The sequence below is a fragment of the Macrotis lagotis genome, chromosome 1 (assembly GCF_037893015.1).
Source record: "Macrotis lagotis isolate mMagLag1 chromosome 1, bilby.v1.9.chrom.fasta, whole genome shotgun sequence".
In the NCBI taxonomy this organism is placed as follows: domain Eukaryota; kingdom Metazoa; phylum Chordata; class Mammalia; order Peramelemorphia; family Peramelidae; genus Macrotis; species Macrotis lagotis.
In genome coordinates, this window is record NC_133658.1 from 933,332,213 (window position 1) to 933,352,900 (window position 20,688).

A 20,688-nucleotide genomic window follows, 5' to 3' on the forward strand; every position below is an offset into this window, starting at 1 on the left:
ACTATCTGCATTACTGCATCAGAGTTAAGATTTTTGGACCCCTCTTTCTCACCATCCTTTTTTTTTTAGCAAATTCCAATGTAATCAACTCCAATGATCTCTTTCTAGAGTACCTCTAACTGTTCTAATAATTTCTTTATGGGAATGTACAGTTTACCCCTTTTGATTATTTTTTGATTTCCCTTTCTTATTTACTTTTTTGTGGGCATCTTTTAAATCTTTCATTTGAAAGTCCAATTTTATACAATACCATAGGTTTCTTGCTAGAATTTTATTAAAATTTCTTGCATCAATATTCATTTGTGAAGTAGTTGGGGTTTTTATTCCTGATTTTGCTCTTCTGGCTTTGGTGTCAAAATCAAAATTTTTAAAACATTTCTTCTAACCACATGTTTCTTTAAAATTTGTTGGGATTTTTTTGAGTTCCAAATTCTTTCTCCTTTCCTTCTGTCTCCTGTTCCTGAGAAGACAAGCAATTTAATAGTGGACTATTTCTATTCAGTCCTGCAAAAACATAGTTCCATATTGGCTACATTAAGGGGGGGGGGGGGACCAAAAGGAAACAAAAGCAGGCAGCTTGGTGGCACAGTGAATAGAGCACTGGCCCTGAAGTCAGAGGGACCTGAGTGCAAATTTAACCTCAGACACTTGATACTTAACAACTGTGTGACCTGGCGCAAGTCACTTAACTCCATTGACCCACAAAAAAGAAAACAAAAACAAAAAGGAAACAAAAAGCATGCTATGATCGACATTCAGAATTAGTCCTTTTTTCCTCTGGACATGTATAGAATTTTTCATCATAAATTCTTTGGGATTTTCTTGGATCACAGTGGAGAATAACTATGTCATTCAGATTTAATTAATGTACAATGTTGCTATTGTTGTATAAGGTTTTCCCCCCGGTTCTTCATAGTACATCAATTGTGTCAGTCTTTCCAGGCAAAATCATATTTGTCTCATAGAGTTAATTTTGTAGAATTCTTCCTTATCTATTTTTCCAAATGGTTTAATGAAATAAAGTACAAAAGAAGGTGGCTTAGCCCGATCCAATCTAAAATTATATCATAAAGCATCGGTCATCAAAACTGTCTGGTATAAGTCCCTTCCCTTCCCTTCCCCTCCCCTCCCCTCCCCTCCCTTCCCTATTTCTCATACTATTTAATGAACACTAAGGGAGTGACTCTGTCTAGCTTTCTGGGCTATTTCTGCCAAACCCCCCCCCCCCTTCCTCCCACTACCAATTCCCATCTGTCTCTTATCAGAGAATTAAGAATTACAAAGGATCATTGAAATCTTGAATCCCAGTCTCTTTTTCAGAGGAGGCAACTGAGATCCAGTCAAGGAGTCAGTCTCCAAAGAAGAAACAGCTCTGCCTCCCAGTGGCAGCTGTTCTCCATCTTGGCTCCTCCCTGTCTTTTCCCTCTTGGGGTCCTTCTGTCTCTCTCCTCAATCTCTGACTCTCCAGAGATCTCTGCTTTTGTCAACCAAATCATTGACTTTCAGCCACCATGGAGGAATAGGCTGGAGAGGAGGGAGGCTGGGGGAAGGCTTTCTCGGTCCTTCTGTAACTTCATTTCACCACAAGGCTGTCACCACTCCCTCAGGGACTCAGCCAGAACTGAAGGAACCAGAAGTGGGTGAGACAGCTTTTCTCAATGTAGGATCAATGGGGCTGCTGGGAACCAGGGGCCAGAAGGAAAGGAAGGAGCAGGAGGGAGGTTTGAGGGCTGGGTAAGCCCAGGCTCCATGGCTATACGTCCTGGGGTCTCCCAGGAAAGGACTATTGGTGATACAAGCAGTGGCTGCCTGAGCATCACAGGGATTCACAGCTCCTATATGTGGATGGAGGGTAACTGGGAAGGCTCCAGCCCTGCCTTTGCTTACTGCTGATCCCCTCCCTGGGGCACCAGCTCTCAGCCTACCTCCCAATTCCCTGACTCCCCTCCTCCCCCACATCTGGAGGCCAAGATGCAGGTCAACTTCAGGTTTTTTTTTGGGGGGGAAGATGGGGGGAGACTTGGGAGGCACCCTCCTGAACTAGGGAGACTGGCCCATCTTCCTAGGCCCCTCAGCTTCCTGGGTCACTGCCCCAGAGCCTTATTGCCCTGGCCTGGGCAGTACAAGCACTCCTGGGAGCTCAGGGGTGGGAGGGGGAGGAGTTCCCCAGATGAAAGGATTTCTAAAGGAGGAACATGGGGGCTCCAGGACCATGAAAAGTCTGAGCCCCAGAGGAGGTGTGGCCTTGCCCTCCCCCATGGACACCCCTGGGCTAGGACCTAAAGCTGAGAAGCAGCCTTCCTGCTAAAACCCTGCCCTTCACTCCTTAGGAGGACTCCACTCTTCGGGGAAGCAAAGTGGCCTGAGTAAGGGACAGACTGGCCCCAGAGAGTTGAGGTGAGCAGCTACAGAAGGCCTGACCTCAAGGCCGGATTGTCCCTCTCCTTCCTTTTCTCCACCCTCCCAACCCCCAGCCAGGAACATAAGGAAAGTAAACAAAGGGTAGCCCACACCTCCTGGCAATGCTGCACCTGCTCAGCCTGGGAGGTCTGAAATGTGAAATTCAAGCCCAGGGCACAAGTGGGCCACACCAAGGGGCAGACATGCCTGGCCCCCAAAATGGGTCTGTGGAGCCTTCCAGAAGAATGGCAGCTCCTGGTCCCCCTGGAGTCAGCAAGTCAAGGGTTTGTTTCCCAGGGGATATCACATGAAGCATCCTTTGAAGATGAGGAAGGACCAAGTGACCACTGAAGCCATGCCAACTGCTAAATGCCCCTTGAGGGCAGTTGTGTCAGGAAGCCAGGAGAAGGAAGGAAGGAGAAAGGGAGGGAGAAAGGGAGGAAAGGAGACACATTTCTTCCAAGGCCTCCCATGTATCCCTTCTCTTTCCTAAGGAACCCACTGGTAGAGAAGGGAGCTAGCAACTCAGGAAGGTTTTGGAAGATGGGAAAAGATGTTCTGGATCCTTTGGGGCATTTATTCAGTCTTGTTGAACTCCCTCAAAGAGAAACACAGACTGAGAACTGTTTCACAGATGAGGAAACTGGCAGAAGTTGATCCTGGCTCCCTGGCTCCACCCCAAAGCAGCTATTCCTAAAGTCCAGCCATGAGGTGATGAGGGTTTCTGTCAAGAAAGAAGGGGATCATGTTGGAGAGATGCTTCAGAGGTGAAACCCACAGATATCACATCAGGATCTGGGGAGCAAGAGAGACTCCTAATTTGGGAGGCTGAGGGACTAGAAGGATGGGGGATCCCTCCATTATAAGAAAGTTGGGGAGAGGGAAATGAGTTCCATCTTGGACCTGGTAATATAGGAAGCTGGGGCTCACCTGAGTGGACGGAGGGGAACCAGGAGCCATTCACCTCTGCCTGCCTCAGTTTCCTCAACTTTAAACCAGTGGGGGTCCTAAGAACATGTGTCTATCACAAGACTGTTCTCTAATGATCATAAGCTAATACTTGCAAAGGGTCCAGTTCTTCCTCATTCTCCTTCCAAAGGCCCACTCAAGAGAGTACCAGGCCCTAACTCAGTTTCCACAGGCCTAGCTCTAGCACCAGTGTATGCCCCCACCCATGGGACCTTCCCTTCTCTGAACCTGTTTCCCATCTGTAAAAACAAGACACTGGGCCAGAAGTTCCAAACTCTAGGATCCTGGGAACTAAGTCTGTCACTGCCCAGCAGGCTAGCCCCAGACAGAAAGGGCCAGAGAGGATGCTGGGGCCTCCCTCCAGCAGAAGGACAGTGGGACAGCTTCTGGCCTGGGAGGTTGGCCCTGAGGAGTGGTTGCAACATAACTCCTATGTCCACCCCACTTATAGGTAGCCATACCACCTCAGCTCAGGTCCCAGAGGAAAGGGGAGATGGAGTCTGATGGGCTCTCCAGGAGATGACTCTGCATTCCCTCATCACTCCTCCCCACCATGAACCTCCACCACCATCACTGCTCCCTGAGTCTGTGTCAGACCACTGACCACCAAAATGGATGCCCTGGATTCTATCTCCAGGGTATGGGACTAGGCCGTTTTGGGCAGCAGCAAGGGGGCACAACAGGTTGAGGTTGGGGGGAGACTGTAGGTCCAGCCAGGTTTTAAACCTTAATCCTCAAGGCTGCTTCTCTCCTCCAACCCAGGCTTGGGGGGGGAGGAAATCCTGTTGTAAAGCCAGAGGAACCAGAGGCAGGAGGCCCAAGGAGGCCAGGACTCCACCACAAACCAGTGCCCCATGGGCTTGATCAGGGCCCATCAAGTGGGCAGGCCAAAGGAGACACCACAGGGCATTCTCTGAGACACTCCTTGGGAGGGAGCAATGACTGCCAAAGGCAGAAACCAAGGCCCTGGTCAATGGGCTCTTTCTCAAGCTGCCTCACTCTCAGGAAGGGTGAAGTGACTGGGAGGCTCTGGCCCTTCTTAGTTTCCCCCACAGGGCAGCATGGCCCCTAGAGGGGGAGGCCACATTTGGCTGGAGGGGGCCCCTCCAAAGTTAGCCTCTGCTCTAAGTCTCGGGCCCAAATAAACACAAGCAGACCCTCCCTTTGCCTGTCTTTTAATCTGCCCAAATCCTCACTACACAATGGCAATCCTGCCACCAACCTGAGGTCACATGAAAACAAAGCCAGTCTACGCCTGGCTGGATAGGCCAGAGGTGTGGGTTTGAGGTCTACGCCCAGTCACAAGGGAGCCGGAGGAGCAGTTGCTTCAGTTGGGGCTGGACCAGCCAGGGCGGTCCTCAGGAGGCTCTCAGTCTCAGGTGTCAGGGGTGCATGAGAGAACCCGCAGTGCTCACCCTGGTAGCACTTGGCCCCAGTGTGGAAGAACTTGCAGGGGAACTCGTGATGCAAGAAGCTACACTGGTCACCCCGTGTACAGTAGCCCTGGACGTAGAACTTGCAGAGCTGCTGGAACTTGAGGCCCTCGGCCAAGTGGTCCAGGCTGCACTGCTCACCAAGGACACACCACCCAGCCAGGAAGTACTTGCACCCCCTCTGGGAGCCCAGTGCCACTGTATTCTTCTGGACAAACTCCTGGCTCACGGGTGCCCGCTCCTGGGTAGCGGCAGGGCCCGCTAAGGGCTTGGAGTCCCTGGCAGGCCCTGCCCGCTTCTTTGGCTTGGCTCGGCCAGCACGCCCAGCCCCTGTGTTCCGCTTGCTTTTTTTCTTCACCTTGCCCTCTGAAGGAGGGGGTGCAGGGGGTGCCGGGGACACCGGGACCTCCTCGGGGGCCTCTCTCTCTCGCCTGTACCGTTCAAGGAGCTGGGCAAAGTCCTCCTCTGGCGGCACTCTCCCCTTGGCAGCGGAAGCCCCGGCCTCTTTGCTCCTCCTCTTGCCATCTGGTCGAGGGCCACTGCCTTGGCCGTTCCGGTTTCTGGGCCTGGCCTCTCCCAGCCCCGGTCTGCAGGGGGTGCCATCCTGGCTCCCCTCGGACCCAGATAGGGGAACCTGGCAGCCCTCCTGGCCGGAAGCAGGTCTGGGGGAGGGGGAGGCTAGAGGTGGAGGGTCGTAGGTCACAGCTCCTGCCGTGGTAGGAGAAAGCATGGGGTTTGGTGGTTTGCAAAACAGGTCCCCAAAATCCCAGCGGGGGGAAGCTCCTGGAGGCGGTCTCTCAGTGGGCCCAGGGTCAGTGAGGCCAGGTTTGCAGACGAAATCATCAGAGCTGCTGCCACTGCCACCACCACCAGGGCCAGGTTCCAAGGGAGGAGGGCTTGGGGGATGGCAGGAGTCATCTGCCTGACTATCCTTGGTAGGCTCCAAATGGGGAGGGGATGGGGCCTGGCTGGGGTCCGGGGATTCCTGGGTCCAAGTCTCAGAGCTGGAGAGGCGAAACAAAGGCCTGGAGGGTGGAGTGGTCAGGGTCAGCCCAGGGTCTGACCGTGGGCAGCTCAGCTTCCCACAGCCCTCTTGGTCCAAGCCAGGTCGACAATCCTGTGCCAAACTGGGGCCCAGCATGGGATTGGGGGGCTTGGAGAAGAGATCTTCAAAGGGCACCAGGCCAGCAGGGAACAGTGTGGAAGACATGCTGCAGAGGCCTGTGTGGATGTATCAGCCACAAGGTAGCTCCAGGGCCCCAGGTGGAGGTGCAGGTGAACCCTGTCCTGAAAGAACTCAGGTCACTGGGTGGGACAGCAGTCCACTCCCAAGGCCCACTCCTTCCCCCAGGGGTCCCTCGGACCTCGCCTCAAATTCTGCCTCAAATTCTGCCTCCTCCGCCCTTCCCCAGCCACCCTCTGAGTCTGGCTGGCCTGAGGGCAGGGTTGGGCCAGGCCAAGGGCTCCAGAAAGCTCTGCCCGGTCTTCTGCCTATTTCCCATGCTGCCCCCACCCCCTTGCAGTTTCCTTTGTGTACTGCCCATCTGTGGCTCCCTCTGTTTGCCCAGTGCTCATTGTCCCAGCCTCACTTGACAGGCTCAAGGCCCACAGGAAGACTCAGACGGTGGCCCTGGCTCTCTTGGCATGGCTCTCAGAATGGATGCTGTGTGATGGGACCACCCTCATTTTGACAAGCCCCCACCACCACCAAGTCTCATCAGCCAGTCCAAGTTCCTGGTCCTGCCCACTTCTTCCAACCCCCCCCCCACCAGGACCCAGGACACTCACGTCTCCAGTGTCCGGATTGGGGGTCGACGGCTCCCTGGAACCTTTGCTCCTCAGGAGGCCCTGGCCAGAGACCCTTCTCAAATGGAGTCTAGACTCAACACCATGTCCCCACAAGAGCATAGTCATTTCCACAGCTTTTGAGGATCCAAAAGAGAAGAGTGAGGATGTCTCCAGGTCATCATGCAGCCTACAGTCAGCTCCCTAAAATCAGACAAAGAGGGGCAGTTGGATAGCGCATGAGCCCTTAAGTCAGGAGAACCTGAGTTCAAATCCAGCCTCAGAGCCTTAATAATTGCCTTGCTTTGTGACCTTGGGCAAGTCACTTAACCCCATTGCCTTCCAGGAAAAAAAATCAGTCAAAGAGAAACACCTCCTTCCTCCTGTCATCTTGGTCCTGTGGCAGTGGCTCAGAGAAGAGCCCCGAGATCTGGAGGATGGACTTAACCCCAGGGGTTTTCAAAGGGAACCCCCTGCAGGGGATGTTGAGGTCCAAACTACTTTCAAAACGGCACCAAGACCTCTCCTCAATCTGAAACACTCAGAGAAGCCACATGAACCAAAGCTGGGGGGGGGGGGGCAGGCAGCCCCCAGCCCCCGAGGCCCCCCTAGAAAGCTTCTTCCGGCCGGCCCACGAAGGGGGGTGCAGAGGCTGCCTTGGGCCCCCACCCAACTGGGGTGGGGGAGGGGTGCTGTCCAGCACGTTGCCCGGGGCCGGCTGCTGAGGCCCATCCCCCTCCCTCCCGACCTGGGGCGCCCCCCGCCCTTCCCCTTGGGACCCCCAGCACAGTGCCCCGTCCCGCCCCCTCCCGGGCAGGACCCCCTGGTCCGGGGCACCGCCCCCCCACGAGGAGCGCCTAGTGCGTGCCGGGGGAGGGGCGCCGTCTGGATGACCCCGGGGGCGCGGCGGCTGGGCGGGGCGGGGGTCGGGGCTCCACAGAGGCCGGGGGCGGGTCTGGAGAAGAAGGGGCTCGGAGCGCAGGCCCCCGGCACCCCCGACCCCAGCCCGGCCACGAACCTGCCGCGGGAGGCTCCGGGGCTCACGCAGCCGCAAAACGCGCCCGGAAGCGCCGGCTCCGCCCCTCGAGCGCCGTGCGGCGTAACGTCACGTAGCCGCGCCTTCCCCAGGCCAGGCGCGTGCGCAGACCGGCCCTTGGCCCGCCCACACCCACAGACACTTCCCGAGCCAATCAGCCTGAGGCCCATCAACCATCAACGCACGCGCAGAAGTGATCGCTCCCAGAAAGCTCCGCGCCCGAAGGAAGGAAGCGTTCCACCAATCAGGAACACGGCGCGTCTCTTCTCCCACCGTTGTCCCGCCCTTCTGTCTCCATGGCAACCGCCGGCTTGGGGGTCACGGGAGCGCTCCAGGTTGCTCGGCCTCCGGGAGGATAGGGCCGGGGTCTCCCCGCGCCCCCGTGGGGTCGGCTGACACCCTGTGACCTCGGCGGAGATGGCGGACCTCAGAGACCCGCGCGGAAGGAGGGGGCCCGGAGGAAGCATTAAATGGGCGCCTGCTGTATGCGGGCCCTCGGCTCCTGGAGGAGAGCCGGGGAAGGCGATCCCTAAGAGCCCTGGGCAGGCCCGTCCCCGCCGGGAGGGCTCCGAGCCCCTTCAGTCCTGGGGGTCCACGGACCCCCGCCCCCAGACCCCTTGCCCAGGTGGCCCTAGTTCAGCCCGCATCCCACGGGGGGGGGGCACCCTGTGGGACCTCCCCGATGCAGCCCTGGTGGGAAGGCCTTCACACAGGGAGGGGACCCCGGGGGGCTTCGCCCTGGAGAGACCCTGTGCACGTGCTTCCTGGGGGAGAAGCTTCAGCCAGAGAGCTCTCCACCGAGGCCCGGGATGGGAGAAAGCCTTGGGGGACATTCTGGTGGTCTTGGGTGGGGTAGACCCTCTCAATGTTGCCAGTGTGACGTCCCTGATTCCCTCTGGAGACCAAGCTGTTGCATGTGATCACACAGTCCAGCCGGATGGAGAAAGAGCCTTTGGGGGGAGGGAGTTGTGGGAAGGCATTTAGGCCCCAGTCAGCCCACCCTGGAGAAATCCCTATGCATGCTGGCAATCTGAAAATGCCTCTGGAACTCAAACCTCCCCCAGCAGCAGTCACACTGGCCCTATGAGTGCTGGGAATGTGGGTGCCTTACCAATAGCAGAGACTATACACTGGAAAGAAGGCCTATAAACTATCAAAGAGCCTTCAAGGGCAGTCCTGGCCTGGCCTGACACCAGAGCCTTCCCACCAAAGAGGGGCTGCAGCAGTGACGAGCCGGAGAAGTGCACAATGACACCGGTTTGCTGAAAAGCCTTGTCTTGGGCAGCTAGGTGGCACAGTGGATAAAGCACTGGCCCTGGAGTCAGGAGTACCTGGGTTCAAATCTGCTCTCAGACACTTAATAATGACCTAGCCATGTGGCTTTGGGCAAGCCACTTGACCCCATTTGCCTTACAACAAACCTAAATAAAAAAATTTTTTTTAAAAAAGCCTTGTCTTCTGTGTAAATGTACATTGGTAAGATTCTGGCATAGCTTGGCTTTCTCTCGCCAAGACTCTTTAAAATGAACCCACATGGGTTTGACTTTATAAAGGATCATTTAAAAGTTAACGGCCGGCAAGTAGACATCTCTTAGGAGAGTTGGTCGACAGCAAAGCCATTAACTGGAAAGAGTTGAGGAAAGGGAAGGAGAGAATGAAGGAAAGAACAAGGAAAGGGATAGGGATAAAAAAGGGAGGAAGGAGGGACATAAGGGGAGAGAGACATATCCTGGGAGGACACACTGTGGCTGGAGGTCTGGGGAGGGAGGGAGAGGCAAGAGCTGGCAGAGGCTGCCTGGGCCACTTCAGTTTACAAGGGAGGGACTAGAGCTCCAAGATGGGTCCCAGAGGCCAGTGTGAGGTGAGATCGGTTTCCAAAAAGAACATTTCAATATCTAAACAGCTTACTATGCACTGCTCATATAGGGACAAAGGGCTTTTTAATATAAATCTCATTTAATCCTCACTTAAAGAAGTAGGGGCTATTGTCCCCATTTTACACCTAGGGAAACAGGGTTAAAAAATACATCACACGGGGCAGCTAGGTGGCACAGTGGGGGGGCAGCTAGGTGGCGCAGTGGATAGAGCACTGGCCCTGGAGTCAGGAGTACCTGAGTTCAAATCCAGCCTCAGATACTTAATAATTCCCTAGCCGTGTGGCCTTGGGCAAGCCACTTAACCCCATTTGCCTTACAAAAAAAAAAAATACATCACACATCACACCCAGGAAAGATAGTCACAGGATCACAGACTTTGGAGAGTGTTTCCTGGAAACTGAGGGCTCGGCCATTAATTAGTATTTGCCCAAGGTGACACAGTCAGTCAGAGAACATTTATTAAGTGCTTTAGTATTTCAGTTGTCTCCTCTTGGCTGAGATACTGGAACATTTATTTGCCATTTCCTTCCCCTCATTTTACAGATGAGGCACACAGGGTGAAAGTGATTTGCCCAGGGTCACACTGCTGGTACTGGTAAAGCCTGTCTTTGGACTCCAGGCCTGGCCCTCTATATACTATGGCACCACCTAGCTGCCCATGAAGTGCTTACTGTATCCCAAGCATTTAGTGCCAGAAGCCTAGAGATAGACAAAAGCAGTCCCAGCCCTCTAGGAGCTTCCAATCAAATGGGAAAGCATACTGGCCAAAAGCCTGGTGCCACAAAGTTAAATTATGTCTTCTGGAAGGTAGTCTGCCTGGACAGCTTGGGGGAAACCAAGAGATGGTGTGGAGGGAAATCAGTCCTGGGCTGGCCAGTGTCACTAGATTGTGGAGGATGATTAGAAGACTCAGCTAGGGGGCAGCTAGGTGGTACAGTGGATAAAGCACCGGCCCTGGAGTCAGGAGTACCTGGGTTCAAATCTGGTCTCAGAAACTTAATAATTACCTAGTTGTGTGACCTTGGCCAAGCCACCTAACCCCATTTGCCTTGCCAAAATCTAAAAATTAAAAAGGCTCAGCTAGGGAAGGCTCTGTATGTCAGAGAAGTTTGTATTTTATCCTGGAAGTGGCCAGGGGGCCACTGGCACTCATTGGGCAGGAAAGATAGTCCTAGGCTATCAGGAAGATCGGCACCTGAGTCCTGAAATGTGGAAAGGAAATTGGATCTGTGGAGTGAGTGTGAAGGAGGAGCCCCCCCCCAGCCCTCAACAGCCAAAGCCAGCCAAGATTCCCCCAAAGCATCCAGACCAAAAAAGATGGGCTGTGGCACTGCCTCCCCCAACTTCATTTTCTAGGGCTCATTACATAAAACTGGTATCAGCATAAATATCTTACATGAGATTTAAACATCTGCCCCTCAGATGGGGGAGAGGACACCTGGTAGCTTCCGTGGGCTGCAGGCTCTAGGTGAGTCAGACCCCTACCCCATGGTGCAGGGTCTTAACTCAGAACTTAACAAGAATGTGCAGAGGTGGGCAGCCAGTACAGGAAGGATCCTGGACTCTTCTCATTTGAGAACTACTGGGAGGAACTGAGGATATTTGGCCTGAAGAAGAGGAAACTTGGGACAGAGAAGGTGGGAAGAGAAGTAGGATTATGACAGCAATCTTCAAGGATGTTAAGCACCAGCCCTCTTGGGGAAGAAGGGGTACCCCAGGTAATACTTGGAGCTCTCTCTCTAGAAACCTTCTGGAGGGGGGACAGGCTTCCACTTCCTGGAGTACTTTGAACAAAGGCTCAACACGAGTGATTTCTGGATGAATTATAGTCTGGACTGGAACTGACTGCTCCAGAGATGCCCTCTGCCTTCCCCTGCCTGGACCACAGTGGGATCTGAGGGAGCTCAGCTGCTTCATGGTGATGGAGCTTCATTGGCAAGGCCCAGAATGCCTCAGCACCCCAAGCTCACCTATTAAATGAGGACAAAAATCTTCAAATGAGACATCTCAGACTTGTAAGGAAAATGTGGTGGAGACATGAGTTGAGATACATCCAGAGGGTAGTGCCCTGGAAGCCCATCTCCCCCTTCCCCCATGCCCTATCTCCTCTTTAACTCTGGTTCCCTTGGGTGTGGAATTACCCAGAAGCAGAGAGGACTTTATGACAGACCTCCAACTTACCTAGTTCCCTTTCAAAGGTGCTTCCAGCTCACCATCAGGAAGCCCAGCAGGAAGGAGGTACCCTCAAAACAGTCCAGAGCTGCCCCCTCCTTTCAGAGTAAAGATGGGAAGCCTTTGGGAGGTTTCAGGAATTTCTGTGAGGGTGTGGGTAATGCAGAGGCTTGGTACATGGAGACCTGTAAATGATTTGGGGGAAAAGAGAAGGCTCCCTGATTGACAGCAGAATCCTGGTTGGGGTAGGCAATTCCAAAGGCCTCAGTCTGACCAGTCCTTCCTTGGAGGGATCCCTTCTTTAGGCTGAATTCTTCCTGCCTGGTGGCATTCTGGTGAGAGGAGATGCAATGTTGTAAGGAGGAGGGAAGTCAAGGGCCCTTCCCAGGTGAAGCTGACTGTAGTGAGAATTTGAGCCTTGACTCCTGGCCTTGGCAGGGGTGGGGGCAGAATGGGATCTGCAGCTCACTAAGGAAAGGAAGAGCCTTAAGGGTGGTTGGCAGCTGAGCCAAGGACTCCCTCAGCCACATTTGGGGATTTGCTGGGACCATGCCTTCAGTGCAAACCTGCTTTCCCCAAAGACTGAGGTGGTCCCCTACTGCCTGCCCCTGAGCTGCCCAGGAGGAATGTTTGTACTCATTCATTATAAAAGCTAAGTGGTGTTGAACTTGGCTAGCAGAACCTGGTGGCTATCCATGGTCAAAATGAGAGCCTGAGGCAATGGCATTAGAAAGTGATGTCCTCCAGGTGCCCCTGATAGCCCTGAAGATGGAGCTGTCTATGTGCTGGGAGAGGTCACAATGCTCCCTAATCTATGACAAAAAATGGCCATTCCTACAAGAGCAAAGGAAGCTGGGGCATTAGGGGAACCAACCCCCATGGAAAACTGCCCAGGAGAGGCAAGCATGGATGTGTCACGTGCATCCTTGGAGAGAGGTTCGTCACCAAAGATCCAAGTGCAGCAGCATCTTCTAGGGAGCTTCCTAGCTATGTGTGTCCCAGGGCCTCAGTGTCTGTTACTGTAACCCCGGAAGCACTCCCTGCTCCCCAAGCTGTTTGAAGAAGGACTACTTATGTGAACCTTAAAGCACCAGAGGGAATTGAGAAACAAGAGGAAACAGTGCCCAAGCATCAGAACTCCTGGGGTCTCAGAGGCAGGGGCCACAAAGACCACCTTCCCACAATTCAGAAGTGAGTTCTTGATAGAGCAGGGGTTGCAACCCTCATTTCCAGGTTCCCACTCCAAACTCTGGGATGACAGTGAGGCAACTCATTCAAATACATGAGAAATCTAAAGTCAGGAAGAAGACCCTAGGGCCTCCCTCCTCATCTGTGTGTCTTTTCCCAGGTCAGATAGTTTTATAATGGGGAAATAAAATGAGAGGGTCCTAAAACCTGTGACCAGTGAGTTCTATCTCTGCCTTTGGCAGGAATCTCTCTCCCCCAACAGCTCAGAGAAAGTCCCTGGCATGGCTGACACCTCGTAAAGGTGAGGGCATTACTGGGAGAACTGGCCTCCAGGAGAAAACTGGTCAGGGTGGTCTGAAGGTAGGGACATAAGCAGATCAAACAGAAGTCATCTATTCATTACTGGATGATTGCATCAGCAACCATTTAGGAACACCCCCTTTTCCCGTAGTCCTAGGCACTGTATAGGGTTAACAGGTGCAGAGTCTTGCCCTCGTGTAATCACTGGGACTTTTCTCAGTGACCACCTCAGAGTTGGGCAGTAGTGTGAAGTCCCCGATGTTGGAGGAAAGCTGACAAGTCCTGGAAACCTTTCCCACACTCATTACAGCCATAGGGTTTATTTGCAGCATGAATTCTCTGGTGTCGACTGAGGGCAGAGCAGTAACTAAAGACTTTACCACATTCATTACATTCATATGGTTTTTCTCCAGTGTGAATTCTCTGATGTTGAGAAAGGTATTTACCCTGACTGAAAGTTTTCCCACAATCCCTGCATTCATAGGGTTTTTCTCCAGAGTGAATTATCTGATGTTTATTCAGGTATATGCTCTGAGTGAAGGCCTTCCCACATTCAGGACATTTATAGGGTTTCTCTCCAGTATGGATTCTCTGATGCACAATTAGGACTGAAGAGTCACTGAAGGCCTTCCCACAATCATGACATTCGAAGGGTTTTTCTCCTGTGTGAATTCTCTGATGTTTGGTGAGGGACGAACTCTGGCTAAAGGCTTTCCCACAATCACTGCATTCATAAGGTTTCTCACCAGTGTGAATTCTCTGGTGTCGAGTGAGCTGTGCAATCTGGTTGAAGGCTTTCCCACATTCGTTACACTCATAGATTTTCTCTCCAGTGTGAATTCTCTGGTGTTGAGTGAAGTGAGTCCTCCGTCTGAAGGCCTTCCCGCATTCACTGCATTCATAGGGTTTCTCACCAGTGTGAATTCTCTGATGTTGAATTAGGGCTGAACTTTCAGTGAATGCTTTTCCACATTCAATACATTCATAGGGCTTCTCTCCTGTATGAATTCTTCTATGTTGAATAAGGTGTGTCCTTTGGCTGAATGCTTTCCCACATTCATTGCATATGTAAGGTTTCTCTCCAGTGTGAATTCTCTGGTGTTGAACAAGGGTGGAACGGCAACTGAACCCTCTCCCACATTCTTCACACTCATAGGGTTTTTCTCCAGTGTGGATCCTCTGGTGTTTGGCAAGTGGTGCACTCTGACTGAAGGCTTTGCCACATTGATTGCATTCATAGGGCTTTTCTCCAGTGTGTATTCTCTGGTGCTCAGTAAGGTATATGCTCCGGCTAAAAGTCTTTCCACATTCTCTGCATTCAAAGAGTTTTTCTCCAGGATGACTCATGTGGTACTGAACATAGGCTGAGTGGCAACTTCGAGATTTTCTATTTTCCCTTGGTTTTTCTCTAGTATGAACACTCTGGTGTTGAACCAAGTGTGAGTTTTGATGGAAAATTTTCCCACACACACTACATGGATAGCCTTTCTCTTCAGTATGAGCTTTCTCATATAGAATATGGCTTGTGTGATCCCCCAAAGGTTTCCCAAATTCATTATTCCTAGGACAAGTTTTCTTTTCAGAAATTATCCTGCTCTGAAAACCAATAAAGCCTAAGCAATAAGTGGAGGCTTTCCCCTCTTGGTTCTGGGGGAAACTTTTTCCACAGACATTCTGCTCTGGTAGGATCATCTTCCTTGCAGGGAATATGGTACTCTCACTATCTCTGTGCTTCATGGGCATGTTCTTAGAGAAGGTCACTTCCATCATCTGTCTGAACTGGTTCCCCTGCCTGCTCTCAAACCTGCCTGCACAGATCCAGGCTTCTCTTAATGTGAGGTCCCCTAAAGGTCTTTCCATCCTGGCTTGCTGGAATGAGCCTTCTTGGGTGGTGGCCTGCTTTGGACTTAGAGCCTCTGATCTCATCTTCCCATCTGAAAGAAATTTATGAAACCCTCAAATGTCCCTTCCCAGAGAAGGAAAACCCCCAAGTGGATAAAATCATGAATGCCATCAGAAGATGGCTTAGGGGGCTTCAGTCATTCATGGACTGTGATTAGAGAAAAACAGGGAGAAAAAAAGGGATGGGGTAGGGAAGTTTAATGGCTCACATTGGGTTCAGGGGTGGAAGGGAGGATGACCCAGATGAGGGATTAAGAGGGAGGGAAGCCCAGATCAGGGATGAGAGGGAGAATGGGCCAGATCAAAGATGAGAGGGAGGGCAATCCAAATCAGAGGTGGGAGGGAGGGCATCCCAGGCCAGGATCAGGGATGGGAGATGGGAAAGAGGACAGTCAAGGTCAAGGATGGGGAGGGGGTAGCATCAAGAAGAAATGTCTCAGGGTTTATAGGTTGGTGATAGTGCAATTTAGCAACACAAAGGGTGAGAAGTCCCTTGGGAAGGCCACCTCCTCCAGGAGTCTCCCTGATTCTCCTGGCTGAAGGGATCTTTTCCATATTTCTGAAGCCCCTGTTTACCTCTTCCATCCTTGACCTTTCTGACCCACTACCTGGTGTTGTGTTTCTTTTGGACAATATCTTAGCCTAGGCTCACATAGTCAAGGCCCCACTTTTCACCTTCATATCCCCAGAAGCAAGCTCATATTTGCTATATTTGCCATATTTGTCAAATTGCACAATTTCTGAGTAGGAGAGCTCCTGGTAAGTAAAGCCCAGTTTTGGGATGGTGTACCTGATAGTGGACCCTGGGTAAGCAGGAGGTAAGTCTGGAAAACACCAGCCTACAGTTAAGAAGGTCTGCATGGGGGACAGTCACAGGGTTGGAGAGCAATGGGTCATTTCCAGGAAAGCCCACTGAGGCCCAACTGACAGATGCTGGGACTTGGGACAGAGGGTGAAAGATAAGAGTGGCTCTCCTGGCAGAAATGGGCAGGTTAGACGGCACCTGGTACTGTGGGGATTGTGAACAATGAGCTGCAGAGGAAAAGGAACTGACTAGGGGCCAGGAGTAGGGGAGGGGTTAGAGGTCAGAGGTCAAGTCTGGAGTCTTATCAACCTAAACAGAGAGCATGAGTCCTGAGGAGGGTGATAGCAGAGAAGGCAGGGGTCACCAGGATGAGGAAAGAGGAGGAGACAGAGGAGGGGGTAGAAGAGGAGGAGGAATGGGAAGGAGGGACCCTCTAGAAGGACAGCTGGGAGGGGGGGGCAGGAGGAGGAGGAGAACCTGAAGGGACCACAAACTGCTTAACCAGACTGACCTGAGGCCCTCAAGGGACAATGGATCAGAGTCAGGATGGCCCAGCTACACCAGACACTGATGGGGCCATGTTTGGATTTGATGAGAAGAAGACCCACAGTGTGTAGGCAGAAGAGCAGAACCAACAAGGAAATTCTCCACTGAGGCAGATGTTAAAGAAAGGTCATGCCTGGCTCCACAGTGCTCTCCTCCTCAGCACAGAATTATTGGGGAGGGAACTGAGGCTGGGGGTGGGGGGGTGGATCCTTGGTCTGAACTGAAGGGGATGGGTCTCAAATGTCCCTGGTCTCCCTTCTCCTCCCAGGGACCCTGCTGTAGTGGCCCTCACTCACCAGCTCCCTCCACAACTGACTGCATGTCCACTGGTTCCAAAAAGCAGAGTGTGTCATGGTCAGGAACTGGAATCCCTGCTTGGGGAAAGACCAGGCCATGACTGCTAGTACTAGAAGTCTGAATGCTCCCTGAGTTCAGACTACAGTGGGTAGCCTCCCTAAGACAGAGGAACAGCCATTACCTCCCCGCCTCCAATCAAGAAGACCTTCCTCCTGGGGCCTGGTCCCTGCTTTAATCCCCTGACCATGGAGGAGTTGTTCACCCCTGGTCCTAGTAGAACTTCAATGCACCAAGGTGGGAACACCCCTGGTCCTGCCTCTGGGACCACTCTTGGTCAAGGTGGGAGAGAGCACCCCTTGACGCTGGTGGGAAGAACCCATGGTTGAGTGAGCACTCCTAGTCAACAGGGACAAGGAAGGAACAAGGAAACTCTTGGTCAATGAGAGGAGGCACCCACATTTCTTTTCCAAAATTCAGTTTCCCTGAGCTCTACCCCCCCAATATCCTATAGCATCGAAGGTCTCCACAATAAACACAGCAGAAGGTATTGCTTTCAGGATGATTCATGGGACCTCCTTACCCAGGGAGACCAAATTCCAGTAGGTCTCTAGCATCACATCCTGGTACAGCCGCCTCTGAGAGGGGCCCAACTGCCCCCACTCCTCAGGGGTGAAGTTCACCACCACGTCCCTGAAGGTCACAGGCTCCTGAAACACCAAAAACATATCTATTAACTGGGGGGCTAGGGAGTGGGCAGGGAGTCAGGAAGGGCAAGAAGGATTGGGAGCTACCCCTGAAACCTCCCTAGGAGCAGATCCCAAATTAGCCTTGGTCTTGAACTTGGGGCACACTTTCAGGAGCATGTTCATCAGGGGCAAGGACCTTGGGCAGATTGAGTGAAGTGAGGGAGCAAGAGAGAGAGTCAAGGCTATGAGCACAGAGGCGCCCCCTTGGCTTTCCCAAGCCCAGGATCTAGGCTTGCTCCCTTGCTGGGGTCCATGGCCTGCCCTGAGCTGTATGAGAGAAGGAGGAGGAGATGGAGGGGGAGGCAAACATGTATGCTTCCTGAGGGACCCTTGAGCCTGGCATGGTCCCACCCTGAGGTCCACTTCTGACATAAATCTTGAGGACAAAGTTGGGTTCAATGCCACTTTGACATTGGACCATTTCCATGAAGGGAGCACTGGGCCTGCAGTCAAACTCAGCCTCAGACAGGCTAGATAAGCCTGCCCCACTTTCCTCAACTCCTAGCCTACAAGGACAAGGTAGGAGCAGGGAAGCTCCTGGGCAATGAGAAGAGGCAGCCATATTTCTTCTCCAAAGCTCAGGCTCCCTGGCTCCTGAACTCCACCCCCCAATATCCTGTGGCATCAGAAGTCTCCTCACTAAATGCAGCAGAGGGTATGTATTACTATCAGGATGATTCCCCCGGCCTCCTAACCAGGGAGACCAGGTTCTGATAGGGTTGTGGTGGGAATCCAATGAGGTAATAAATACCAGCACTACAAACACCAAAATCTCCCAATGAGGGAGGGGGTGGCTGCCTCTATGGCTAATAGCTAAAGTCTGGCCCCCTTCCCATCCTTCTAAGGTCTCAGAGGGGCAGTTCCAGTCCAAGCCATATCCACTCACCTGGGTCCAGCCCCACCCTGAGCCTCAGTTTCCTTGATTGTAAAATGAGGCCTTCCTCTCCCTGTAGTGGGAGATACAAGATGACCAGCATCCCATTCATTCTGAGGAGGCCTCCTGGGACCCAAATCCAGTTTCTCATGGTGGGGGCGGGGGTGTCTCCCAAGAGATACAAAGTAACAGAGGGGAGGGAGAGACACAAAGCAATAGGGAGAGATACAGAAGGGAAAGGGGAGAAATACAAAGTGGCAAGGGAGAGGAGTTATGCTAAGAAAAAGGAAGAGAGAGATACAAAATAACAGGGGGAGAGGCACAAAGTACTGAAGGGGAGAGACACAAAGTAGTGAGAGGCTGAAAGATACAAAGCTTCAAGGGGCAAGAAGATACAAAATGTGGGGCATAAAGATACAAAGTTGCTAGTGGCGGGAAGATACAACATAACAGTCAGGGAATAGAGATACAGAGTAGCAAGGGGAGGAAGGGAGGAGTAGAGCAACCCAGGAGGAGTATCTGGAGAGCCATCTGGGCAGCCTCACTCAGCTCACCCTCTGGCTCAGTTGAGGAAACTATAAATGGGAACAACACCTCTAGATGCAGAGAGAGGGGCAGTGGCAGAGAGGAAATCCCTGACCCTAGCTCTAAATAGCAGGATGAACCAACTCCTAGGAGACAGGCTGAGCTCCCTTTGCATGAAAGCTGCAGACACTGCCATTCTCACATAATCAGAAGCAGGCTAGGGATGAGAGAGACAGATGAGATGTTTGGAGGAGACTGGAGAGTGGAACGAAGAACAACAGGGAAACTGCCTGCCCCCAAAAATAAAACTCAGACTCACCTGGTGCCCTGGGGCCATCCCTTCCTTCAGAACCTGGAGCTGAGTCCAGAAAAGCAGAGCTGGAAAAGCAGAGACAATGACCCAGTTTGGTCCCACTCCATACCCACCGTTTAGCCCACACAGGAGGGGGGAAGGGGCCAGGGTCCTCAATGCTCTGAGGCATTTGTCTCTTCCCTCTCTCCCTGTCCTTGAGTCATCAGAATATGACATCATCTCTGGAGGAGGGTTCCTTTTGGGCAAGAACTGCAGGGAAAATGGGCGGAAATTCATCATACTATGGGAATCCTAGCTCACATCATGATAAACAGGAGAGTGACATCAGGAGGGTCCTTAACCAATCAAGGATAACAGATAAACACTTCTGCACAAATGAAGTCAATGAAGACAGTCAGAAGGAGGGAAAATATGGTCTCCTAAGCTCTGGAGAGGGTGAGGCAGAAACTTCAGAGAAAAGATGGACAAGCCATCACCAGAGCCCTTGGCTTCCAGCCTCGAGCCTCCAGCACCTGGCTCTTACCCCTCCTCTCTCCCTCATTCTGGCTCTGCAGTCATCCAGAAAGGCACCCTGCTACCCTGATTAAAAGTGATATTGTGGGGCGGCTAGGTGGCACAATGGATAGAGCACCAGCCCTGGAGTCAGGAATACCAGAGTTCCAATCCAGCCTCAGATACTTAATAATAACCTAGCTGTGTGGCCTTGGGCAAGCCACTTAGCCCCATTTGCCATACAAAAAAAAAAAACAACCTAAAAAAAGTGATACCCTACAAAACCAAATCCAGGCACCCCCACCCCACCCTACATTAACTTTCTAGGACAAACCCCTTTACTTGGCATTCAGGGTCTTCCTAACCAGATGACACCCATCATCCCAGGCTGATCTCATTAATGCCTCTGATACCCTGAGTCAAGCTCCTCAACTTGTCACCTCTGAGTTTTTTCTCAGACTGTTCCCTAGGCCTGGATTGGCCCTTTTGCCTCTTGACTTACCTACTTGTCTTAAGGAGCCCAACCTCAATGATCTCTCCTCCACAAAATATCTCTAAGCACCTTCCAGCTCCACAGTGTGATGCCAAGATGACTCCAAGATCTCTAAGTACCTTTGAGCTCTAGAACAGAAGATGCCATGACTCTAGGATCTCTAAGTATCCACAGTTCTAGAGCTCATGTTAGATTTCATGACTGCAGGATTTCTCAAAAGCTCTCAGTTCTAGAGTCTATGACACCATGACTCTAAGATCTCTAAGCACCCTCAGCTCTATAACTCTTGATGCTGTGACGCAAGGATGTCTAAGGACCCTTGAGTTCCAGAGCTCAACAGATTTCATGACTCCAGAACATCTCCAAAGCTCTCAGTTCTAGAGTCTATGACACCATGACTCTAGGATCTCTAAGCACCCTCAGCTCTAGAGCTCATGCTAGCTCTTATGCCTCCAGGTCTAAGTCTGAGACTCTCAGGTCTAGACTCTATGACACCATGACTCCAGAATCTCTCAGTTCAAGCCCAGGGAGAGCT

At 52.2% G+C, this 20,688-nt stretch overlaps 2 protein-coding genes across 12 annotated transcripts in view; both read right to left on the bottom strand.

Moving 5' to 3' along the window:
- Nucleotides 1–1,226: 1,226 nt before the first annotated feature.
- Nucleotides 1,227–11,674, bottom strand: LOC141510167 (uncharacterized). Of its 5 annotated transcripts, none has more exons than XM_074220201.1 (3): nt 7,809–11,674; nt 6,591–6,791; nt 1,227–6,089 (listed from the first exon to the last, which is right to left on the bottom strand). In XM_074220201.1, exon 3 carries the CDS (start codon nt 6,010–6,012, stop codon nt 4,669–4,671), a length of 1,344 nt encoding a protein of 447 aa, XP_074076302.1. In that variant the 5' UTR covers nt 6,013–6,089; nt 6,591–6,791; nt 7,809–11,674; the 3' UTR covers nt 1,227–4,668. The 5 variants fall into 5 exon arrangements, with proteins under 5 accessions (XP_074076302.1, XP_074076300.1, XP_074076303.1 ...); XM_074220199.1 differs by lacking the exon at nt 7,809–11,674 and adding an exon at nt 7,606–7,728; XM_074220202.1 differs by lacking the exon at nt 7,809–11,674 and adding an exon at nt 6,961–7,316.
- A 95-nt stretch (nt 11,675–11,769) lies between these two features.
- The window catches only part of LOC141510155 (uncharacterized), a 36,254-nt gene continuing 27,335 nt past the window's right edge, over nt 11,770–20,688 (bottom strand). For 3 of the 7 annotated variants that reach the window (XM_074220171.1, XM_074220172.1, XM_074220174.1), the window contains 4 exons: nt 19,175–19,233; nt 17,291–17,417; nt 16,710–16,787; nt 11,770–15,094 (listed from right to left, as the gene is read on the bottom strand). In XM_074220171.1, the coding sequence (XP_074076272.1) occupies nt 13,389–15,094; nt 16,710–16,787; nt 17,291–17,417; nt 19,175–19,233 (1,970 nt within the window). In that variant the 3' untranslated portion in view covers nt 11,770–13,388. The other 4 variants (XM_074220175.1, XM_074220173.1, XM_074220176.1 and 1 more) reach the window with 4 other exon arrangements.